The 11236-nt window shown below is 40.1% G+C and overlaps 1 protein-coding gene across 1 annotated transcript; it reads right to left on the bottom strand.

Moving 5' to 3' along the window:
• Positions 1–2045: 2045 nt before the first annotated feature.
• lamtor3 (late endosomal/lysosomal adaptor, MAPK and MTOR activator 3) lies at positions 2046–10995 on the bottom strand. Its single transcript, XM_026152899.1, has 7 exons — positions 10970–10995; positions 10711–10766; positions 6659–6693; positions 6502–6560; positions 5365–5498; positions 4810–4873; positions 2046–2329 (listed from the first exon to the last, which is right to left on the bottom strand). The coding sequence occupies exons 2-7, from the start codon at positions 10717–10719 to the stop codon at positions 2256–2258; spliced, it is 375 nt and encodes a 124-aa protein (XP_026008684.1). The 5' UTR covers positions 10720–10766; positions 10970–10995; the 3' UTR covers positions 2046–2255.
• Between the last annotated feature and the right edge of the window lie 241 nt (positions 10996–11236).

Here is an 11236-nt window from a genome sequence, read left to right as displayed (position 1 = left end):
CTAAGTCTTTCACATCACAGTTATAATGAGGTCCATGAAGATCCAGTTCAGTCCACTCCCTGCAAGCAGCTCCTTACCCACCGATTCCATTTGCCTTCAACCCTCACATTCTGTTCCCACTGATACATCACAGCCCTCAGCCAAAATGCCAGCAGCCTGTTCCCAGTGAAATAGTGAATGATAAGGTCAGAACTTCCAAAATAGTTGTCATTCCTTTTTTGGAAGTTGAAGCCAATGTTGAAGGAACAAGAAGATAAAAGATGCCTTTGACTTAGGCTACGTTCACACTGCAGGTCTTAATGCTCGATTCCAATTTTTTTGTCTGCTTGTTCACACTACAAATAAAATGTGACAGCAAACGTCCTCTAGTGTGAACCCTCAAAGCGGCCCGCATGCGCAAAAGAAGACTTCACACACAGCGCGCTCTGTTTAGACCAAGACCAAACAGTATTGTTTGACTGCTGGCCTTAATATAAAGACCTGTTTCAGACTTTACGTTTCCCTAAATTTAAGTTATAAAGTTATTTTGTTATTTACATATGGCCTAATAATGATCCTTATTGCTGTTTTAGAGGAGCGGTGCTTCAAAGGATAGTTGCACATTTCTGTCAGAATCTGCAGATTATACAGTACAAATAAAATGTTCACGTTTCTCCAACGCTGTCTTCCCAACAGTTTCACTAACGTCTACACTGGATGGCCAGGAAGCGTTCACGGTGTCTTCCCGGGCGCTGATAATTGGCGTCTGTCTTGTGTCAAAGACGGATTGAGTGCGACATGACCATTCAAACAGCAGTCGCTTTCTAAAACATCAGATATGTATCGGATTCAGTACCACATACGAAAGTGAACCAGATCAGATTTGAAAATATTGGATTTGTGCCGTTCACACTGTCAGACCATGACCAGATATGGGTCGCACAGGGTCAAAAAAGTCGGATTTGATGCGCTTTCGCCTGCAGTGTGAACGTAGCCATAGAGATCACAAGAAGAAGTTTAAGTTTTATCATTAGTCAAATGTATTCTCCTAAGGTTCCCATTACTGGATCTCCAGAAACATCGGTTTCATCTCAGAGGATGACTTTATGGAGTTCTGATAAGGAAAAAGAGCTAAAGCAAGGTCATTTATCTAAAGCAAGGTTATTTTTAAAAAAAAAAACTTGGATGCCCCACATACAGATACAGGAAAGACATTTAGAAATTCCAGTCTTCCTACACTTAAGTCATTCAACAGGTCACTGGGAAACTGAACAAAGTTAAAAAAAAAAGCAAATTAGAACTTCTAAGACCTAAACAATAAACCAGCTGTCTGAGCTTGCAAAGACCATATGCACATGACCAGTGTTGGGGAGTAACAGAATACATGTACCGCCGTTACGTATTTAAAATACAAAATATGAGTAACTGTATTCTGTTACAGTTACCGTTTAAAAAGGTGGTATTTAGAATACAGTTACTTTGTTGAAATAAATGGATTACACTGCGGTACTTTCCTGTTTCATATTGTGGCGGGTCAGGACTGTTTGGAATAATCTTTTATGGTTCTTATTCGGCCACACTTTTCTGTACATCCAAATTGTTTTTACCATTTTTTTCTCCATAAGCTCCTTCGTAATGATACCTTTTAACAAATTTTTACCGTTTGAACACTTGAGTTCCAGAGACTTGGACAACAATCTCAGCAAAAAAGTGGCAGACGAACATCATTGCAATGAAAATGTAAACCTGAATCTGTTAATTAAATGTTAACTTGTTATCTCTAAAAATACTGGTTAATATTTTTTAAATACCATATTTACATTTTCAAATTATATAAATCACATCTAAATATTCTCAGAATCATTTTCCCTTCATACATACAGCACTGTTACAGCAGTACATGACTAATATGATGAAATGCTTAAAGCAAGACCCTCCCAAAAAAAAAAAAAGAAAAAAAAAGTTAAATTCCAATAATTAATAAAATAAAATACAAGTAAAATTTAACCTCAGTTGTATTATTTTTTATTTGCAATTCCCCCATCCAACCAAAAACAACATTTTTAAATGCTTATAATTACAGATTTAATCAGACAAGAAATTCTACAAGAAATATCCATTAATGGCACAAAGGTGTACAGAAAACACAGCAAGATATGCACAGGTCTTATATTTAGTCAGATCTGTTAAAGACATGAATGCAGAAGCACTGAGAGCATGAAAGTGAGCAGGATGTGATGCAGATCATGTGACTGTGCAGCTGATATGTCACAGCTTTAAGTCACTTCCACCACCTGCCTCAGCTCCTCTATTAGTGAAGCCAGCTCTTTCTCCAGGCTCATTATCAGACCTGAGGACACACAAGGACAGTGTTGTACTGTTACTCAACAAATATGACATACATGTGAGGAGAAGAACTCACAACACACAGTGAGTACAGACACATAATATTTATGAGGTTTATTATCATTCCTCAGAGTGCGCCCAAATGCTACGTCTGCAGTTTGTCCAACGTTTGTTCATTCTGCGCTCCAGACGGGTTGAGCGCGTTTAAATTTTAATCGTGTTAATCGCGATGACCACATTAAAGCTGGCAGCCCTAATTTTGGGGGGAAATTACTTTGTCCATGTTTGGACTTCTGTGTTGTAAACGCGCAAATCAGTTCGTGCATGATTACATTGCTCCGCCCATCAAAAAGTCTGCGCATGCGTGAATATATCGCCCACCGTCAATATTTGGATTGACGGTTGTCAGTTGGAAAATGTTTACACATCGCCCAACCCTACCACCAGGCCCGTTCTCTTCACAGATAATCTTGCAAGTGTCACGTCTGTCACAGCATCTCAAACGCCATCATTTCGGTCACATTTGCTCATTGGGCATCTACTAACTACTACACCACTTCCCAAATCTTCATGTTTTTCTGTAGTTTATCCTCAGGTACTGTGTGTGTGTGTGTGTGTGTGTGAGAAATAAAAAAAAATAAAAAATGTAATCCGATCCATTAAATATCAAAAAAGCACCTCACAAAACTGGCGACACGCCGTAACTCGGCTCATAACCGTAACACGTCGCAGCAGTGTGCTCACGTGATAGAGCGGCTGTGTGTATTTGTAGCCTCGCTACCAAACCAGCATTTCATCTCCGAGGAAGTTATCCCAGAGAGAAGTAAAGCAAGTGTGTAAGTTCATCTCTGAATGTTTGTAAAGCATTCCAGCGTTAAGCTTAACAACCGATATATGGAGCGATTGCCTCTCTCTCCCTCTCCTGCTGCTACTTCAATCGTGAAACTGATCAATGATCAGCTGATCGGCTTTTCTGTCGTGAGTCCGCCTCTCTTCTTTGTTTTTGGCCCACTTTGCACCAGAAAGAGGAAACCAGCGGCTGAACAACAGCAGCACGTTTAAGCTTGATCAGCTGTTGTTAGAATTTATTTAATATTACTTTCTACACCAGGATCTTTTTCTACGCAGCTGACCGCTGTAACTGTGCAGTATATACACACACACACACACACACACACACACACACATATATATTAGGGGTGCAACGATACACAAAATTCACGGTTCGGTTCGATACTTTGGTGTCACGGTTCGATATTTTTTCGATACAAAAAAATTTTTTCATGCTTTTTTAATTTGTCATTTATTAAAATTATAAATATATATTTTAACTCATAAGTACAGTTTTTAAATTTAATGTTGCTGAAACAACAAAGTAATAAAAAAATAAATCTGAGGAATCACTCATCTTTGGAAAAGAGAGTTTATTACAGAGAAATGGCTCTTTCCAAAATAAAAGCTCTACTATACGCTTCTTCTGGGCTATATTCTCAGCAGCATATTAAACATATCAGGTCCCCATAAGGAGAATCCTGTGCTAACGGCTGTCTAAATGACTCGGGTAAAGTTTGTAGCATGGTGCTTGTTGTTTTTGTCTGCTTCCACTTGTCTTTGCACGAGGATGATGTCGGAGTAAATGTGCAGTCATATTCGTTGTGTTCCCACTAGTGCTGTCAGCATTAATCTGAAATGACGTTAACGCCACAACACGGCAAATCTCCGTTAACGAGCTACCGCGGATCGCCCCGTGCGTGGGGCTGGACGGCGTCAACACCTTAACGAGCTAACTGCGCTAACGCACTAGCTCCCACCCATGTAATTGAGCATTGCATGGCAGATCCGACATACTGTTTTACTTTTGTCCATGACGCGCTTACCTTCAGGGTCATACGTCACATGAAAACCAAAATAGTTCCAAAGGCCAGATCTGAATGAGGGTGGGGGAGGTTCAATTTGCCATGTTGCAACGAGATTAGCTTGTCTTGCTAGCTTGCGCTGCGCTCAGTGGATCTGCGCTCGACAGTGCAGCCTAGGCGGAGTAGTCGAACGCAGATCCACTGAGCGCTCAACACAGACAGCATCGTCAGAAGAAAAGTTGATAAAATAAATTAAAAATGTTGTATTGTTCGATACATATGTGTACCAAACCGAAAGCACTGTATCGAACGGTTCAATATCGGTACAAGTATCGGTGCACCCCTAATAAATAAATAAAAAATTTTTTTATATATATATATATATATATATATATATATATATATATATATATATATATATATATATATATATATGAGAAAATATGGGTATGTCCTGATAAATGATCAGAATTATAATATTTCTGACAGTCTGAGTCTAAATAGAATCAAAGATCCTGTGATTTGGTTAAATTTCACTTGTAATGCTGATTTTATATTGACAACTACTGACTCTTCATATGACATCTAAATGGCATGACACTCTGCTGATCGCTGGCTCAAACTTTACCTGTGTTGGCAGTGTTGCCGGCAATGAAGCTGATGACCAGTGGTAGCCGATTGAACTGCACAATCTGTTCAATCCAAAAACATTACATGTTATATAAAAAAAAAAGTTAAATAAACTAGATATACTTTACCAAACCTGAGTTGGTCAATCCATACTCATCCTGACCTTAGAACAAACTGAAATAATGACATTAAACTTGGGTAGAGGTCAGGGCTTGAAATTCATATCTAAAATTTTAGCCCCTTCACTTCTGATATGCAGAAGAGCTGAAGACCATCATCAAAACAACCTGACCTTGTGCTTGTATGCCACACTGATGCAGTAATTTGGGGCAAAGGACCCTAAAACAGGTACTGTGCGTATAAATGAATATGCTGTTTGCTTTCATTATAGCAATAACTTAATATAATAATTTAACAATAGTGAAAAATAAAATAAAGGCTTGAAATATTTCGCTTTCTGTGTAACAAATATAGAATATATGACATTTTTGGAGCTAGACTATGGTATGACAAATATACCAAACTACTGATTGGTGGAAAGAAGGGGTCTGACCTGGTAGGCGTTATAATAGCAGATGATGCTCTTGTTCTTAGAAAGGCCCAGTTTGCTGCCCTGATCAGTGGCCAGAGCAAACGTAGACAGGAAGCCAGGTCTCAAAGCATGAACTGGGGCATTGTCGTTGGCAACTGCAAGGATACAGCAACGATGTCAGGGATGTAGGGATAAAACCCTCGATAGCTAGCCCCCGGCTAGCTATCGAGCTAGTGGGTAACAGATGTCTCCGAAAACGTCGGAGCGCTTTTGAAAATATGTGGTGTCCTGATAAACTGAGCAGATATTTGAGGTTTACACAGCTACATTCTCGCCTGAAAATATGTTAAACGTTTATTTTGTGACCCAGAAAGAATAATAAGTAATATTAAAACTAACTAGCTGCCGCCATTGTTGGAAACTGAGCAGGGCCGCGCTATGAATGCTGGGACACAGCTTCTTCTTCGGGGTTTAACGGCAGCTGGCATCCTTGTACATGCAGTGCTGCCATCTTCTGTTTCAGTCCGTTATTACACTCTTAAATCCTGCTACTTATTCCTGCGTCTTTTGTGATCTTACAAAGCTTCAAACGACGCGTCGACTATTAAATCAGTCGTCGACGATTTTGATAGTCGACGTAATCGTGGCAGCCCTATTTCAAATACTGCCCAAACCTGCATAATTCACTATATTTATGATGCAACTTATTTGCTTTTTTCTCCACTAAAGAGCAACTGGTTACATTTTTCTCTAAATTAATATATAACATTTCTTGGAAATTCAAATTTGAAAAGATTTGAAACATTAATATATTTAGTAAAATACAAAAATCCTTTTTTTTTAAAGAAAAAACATCTTATGCCAAACAAAGTAAGTCAAGTGTGCTCTCTGCTCTGATGTTCTGTGCAATAGTATGTGAGTCTGAGCGATTCACAGACTAACTGATAGCTCGTGGACTTCCCGCCTGGCTGACTTCCACCTTCAGGAGCAGCTACTCCTATCAGGGCCAATGTGGAAACTGGTTTTAGGCTCTATTCAAACACACTTTAATTCTACTACCAAGTTTCTCTTCTGTTACTTTTGCTCTCATGGATTTTACAGTTTTCCACACGATAGCAGTGAGACCAGCAATAACCAGCCATTCAGAATGTTTCTTACCTTTAATAACCGGGACACCATCCCTATCAGTGACCACAATAGCATGAAGACCTTCAATGCTGAAGGAGACAAACAACAAAACTTCCTCATTAAACACTGAACATCCTGATAGTGTCGACTGTAACATTGAAGATTTTGTTACTTTAATGATACGCACCTTTGCAACTGTTTGTAAAGATATCTCTTCAAATCCTGCAAATAATTTTACATAAAAAAAAAAAAAAAGGTTAGATAGTTGGTCAGAGCTAACAAACCATACTTCATCGTCCAGTAGAGGGAGCACGTTTGCTGTCCGCTCCACTCCAGGGACGGCCCAGCTGGCTGCAGTGAGCTCTGTTGTCAGATGGAGGCAGCGTACAACAAGTATGTGTTACAGCTAGTCTGTGTGACAGTGCTATTATAGTCGACACATCGCTGGTGTCGCACTGTGATTTTGATGTCAGCTGTGACACAATTTTTGCGGGGCATCAGCTGATTATGACCTTTCAATATTTGTATCTTGGCGGTGAGGCCACTGCAGAGACACACAGATATACAGAGGGAGATTGAAAACTTGAGTCTGTGGGGGAAAAAAAGCACACTTGACAAAGTCTTGACCACCTTATCTGGTGATACTGTCTGGGCGGCGACGCCTATCGTCTAGAATACTGCAGTGGCTTCCTGCACAGTACTGACTGGTATAAAAGAAGTTTCTGCGAACCATGGGTGCAGCAGTGAGCAAAGCGAGCATTACAGCGCGTACACTGCAGCCTGGTCACTCATGTGTCCGGTGACTTATCTGGACTTGGTGAAGCCAAGTATCCCAGAATTCTGTTTGTTCGAAACTTAGAAGCAGCAATGGTGGAGGAAAGTTGCTAGAAGTGTACGTAACGTTTGAGATGTTACCATTTCTGTGGAACAAAATTAACTCTTACAATATTTTCAGGATGTAGATGCGTAAACTTCAAATATTGCTCGATTTATCAAGACATCACCTATTTGCAAAAGTGCTCTGACATTTTTCCAAATGTCATTTTTGCTCTGACATTTTCATCTGTCATTTCATTTTCGTCCTCACCAGCTGTAGTGAACCTTGACTTCAGCTGGTGAGGACGCACATCATTTCCAAAACTTATTACAGTGTTTTATTTGTTCCTGAGCAAATCGGTTTGGCCGAGAATATAAATTAATCTTCATAACTGGGTCGTTTTATTTCAAAGTCTTACTTGGAGAGCTGTCAGTGTACTGAACTGAATATTTCACCAGTCCTTATCCCTGGATGTGAAAATGTGCTGTTTTTATTTTAACAGCTGACTCTGAATTAAATCTAACATTATAAATATTTTAATCCCACTGGGAGCAGAAACAGCATGTTGATACGTGAAGATCCTGAAGACTGCACCAGTGATGATCAAATTATGTTTTGTTTTTTTTAATATATTTTTTCAAATCTCTTCCAAACACTAGCTGTCTATTTTAACTTTTGAGTGTCTACTAAAATAAAAATAAAAGCATTCTGACATCGGACACGTTTGTTTCTGTTCAATAAGCAGCGTGAGCTGTGCATACACAGTGTTGGGAGTAACTGTATTCCGTTACAGTTACCGTTTAAAAGGTGGTATTCAGAATACAGTTACTTTGTTGAAATAAATGGATTACACTGCGGTACTTTCCTGTTTCATATTGTCGTGGGTCAGGACTGTTTGGTTTTGTTTGACAGCTACGTTCTGTTGTTCCAGGCGGCAGCATTACGGTTGCCATGGTTACAGGGCGACGCTCTCTCTCTCTCTCTGCGACTGTGTGTTTCCTGGGTGAGAGAGCGCCTTTTCGTTGTTGTTGTTGTTGTTGTGCTAAGCTAACAGGCAGAATGCTACAAGCTAGAGCTGGGCGATATATCGAGTTTTTAAAACATATCGATATATTTTTATACGAGATATAAGATGTGACAATATCCTTTATATCGATAAAGTCTATGTTACGTTATAATTATAGTTGTGGAGCCGCAAGTTTGCCTCTCTTTCGTCCACTTTTGTCTCTACGCAACGTTACTCCGCCTCGCCTTCACTGAAGACAACTCCCCCTCCTCCCCCATCGCTTCACGTGCAGGCAGCGACAAGACGGACACGGCAAATCTCCGTTAACGAGTTACTGCGCATCGCCCCGTGCGTGGGGCTGGACGGCGTCAACGTGCTAACGAGCTAACCACGCTAACGAGCTAACAGCGCTAACAGCGCTAACCCTAAAGTCCTTTCATTTTCTCAAAAGTTGACAGCGCGCCTTATGTATGAATTCTGGTTGTGCTTGATGGCCGCGAACCGATTTTATGTGGTACACGGCGCTCAGCAATCTGTCAAAAATGTTTTAGTACGACTTTGGTAAGCTACGGAGCTGCACCGCTTGATGGATTGTCGGCGCATTACGGCTACTGAGGAGCTTCGCGGAGTGATACGTACTGTGCATCAACGTAATATTACCGTATTGTGTGTGTATAAAGTCCATAAATGGCACCTGTAAGAGACGTGGTTATGAAGCGGATTTCAAACTCCAGGCTGTCAGTCACACAGTAAAACTTGGGAACAGAGCAGCTGTGAAATCTGTCTTTGTTATTGTGCTCGGCGTCTTTTAGTTTACATTTTGACTGCACAATTGTGAGCTCTTTGTTTAGCACAAAAACAACCTTGTTTTCTTTTATTTATGGAGCATGATTATTTAATGAATGCTCATAATTTAATTTTGAGTAATTTTTCATGTACATCTGTGCTGTATGTTAATAAAAGTGTCTGTGTGACATCTGGGACACAGCTTTGACTAAGAACTCTTTTTGTTCTTACTTTATGGCTTAAAAAAAAAAAAATCGAGATATATATCTTATATCGCCATCCAGCTAAAAAATATCGAGATATGAATTTTGGGTCATATCGCCCAGCCCTACTACAAGCATAGCTCTAAAGAATGTAGCATCATGGGCAGTGTAGTCCGTGCTGCAGGGAGAATGGACTGCGACACGTTATGTGTCTGTGAGCGCGAGGAGGGAGAAAAAGGGGAGTGGAAAGGTACGAGTTGTCATCGAGCAGAAACGGGAGCTGGAAGCATGTAAATATAATAATAACCACTGCAGCCAAGAAGAGAGCCTGACGAGCCCAGCTGTAAGTAAGCTATTAAGACTCGACTGTACACTGTGTTCGTGTTTTCCTCCAAAAACAATAAGTTCCGTTGGAGCAGCCTTTCAACGCCTCTCTCTGTTTCTCACTAGCAAAGTTGACCCCCCCAAAAAAGTAAAGCTATTTTTCGGCTACGAGCCGACAGGGACCCCGCCGTATTAGTCAGAGGTCCCTTTACTACAGTTCGGAGTCACGGACCTTCAGTAATAGTAATAAATCACACAGCAATAGTACATTCACGTTGTTGTAAAAATCATGATAATATATTAAGTAATCCAAAGTATTCAGAATACGTTACTGTCATTGAGTAACGTAACGGAATACGTTACAGAATACATTTTGGGGCATGTATTCTGTAATGGAATACATTTTAAAAGTAACCTTCCCAACACTGTGCATACATGTATAATATTTTGAAATAAAATTTGCGTTTTCTTCCTGGTCTAGCTTCCTCCCGGGTCTTGCGAAATCCAGACTTGCATGTGAACTTGCGAAGTACGGACTTGCATATTTCAGCACTGCGAAACTGCCTTGTATTAATACCCGCTCTTATGGCAGCACTGCATATTCTCCTGAACGATAGGCGTCGCCGCTCAGATAATCGCCACATAAGCACTGATACAGGAAGAGAAGAGGTCAAAACCGGAAGCCGGAAGAGTTTTTCTTGTTTTTTTAAAAAACTCTTCCAACATCTCTCTTTCTCTGTATATCTGCACGTCTCCGAGTTTCTGTGCTGGAACGTCAATTAAAAAACAAACAATCGTACACTTATGCTTTCCACCCAGCTCCGGAGGCAGCGCAACAAACCGAAATACACTCCGCAGTGGTCGCCTCGACATCATGATAAGGGCACATGAAGCCGCTTCATTAATCTCCGACACCCCCAAGAATAAAGAGATCAAAATAAAATAAACAAGTAAATAAGTGCTTACTTTTGAGAGCGCTTTTAAATCTCGAACACTACTTCACGTGTCCCTTTTTTAATAGGAATTATCAGCAATACGTTTTTTCCTGCTTCTCCATTTTGGAGACGGGAACTCAAGAAGAATGACAGACGTCTCATACTTACATCGGCCATGGCAGCTATCGAGGTATCGAGACCGCTCGACGACTGCAGGGAGATGACTGTAATGATAGTTGTTCACACAGAGGACTCAGTACGTCGTCGGAACTTCACATTCTTTTATGTCAAATAAAGCACACAGCGGTTTCCCAGATAATATAAATGCGCGAGTTAACATCTCCTCATTAAACTAAAAACAAATAATAAAAATAACTAGACAGGCAAATTGGAAATACACATTAAAATCTCAAACGAAAGGACAAACCTTTGAACGACTTTAAAACAAAAACATAACCCTCGGGATCTGGAAAGGCAGATTAAAAAAACATAATCACGTGATTACTTCTTCTTCTTGAATTTTGGTGGCTGGCAAACCACAAAGTGGTGCATTAGCGCCACCAACTGGTATAGACATGAAAGGTGCTCAAAAATCACTTTCTTCTCTTTTTGTAGTACATTGATCACCTTTCACTTTACTGAGCTTGGATCGGTTGCCTTTTGCCTATTTTCTATTGGTGTTTTTTGTATATGA

The sequence above is a fragment of the Astatotilapia calliptera genome, chromosome 19 (assembly GCF_900246225.1).
Source record: "Astatotilapia calliptera chromosome 19, fAstCal1.2, whole genome shotgun sequence".
NCBI lineage: Eukaryota > Metazoa > Chordata > Actinopteri > Cichliformes > Cichlidae > Astatotilapia > Astatotilapia calliptera.
The sequence above is the reverse complement of the archived record's forward strand: the minus strand, read 5'-3'. Positions and strand labels throughout refer to the sequence as shown.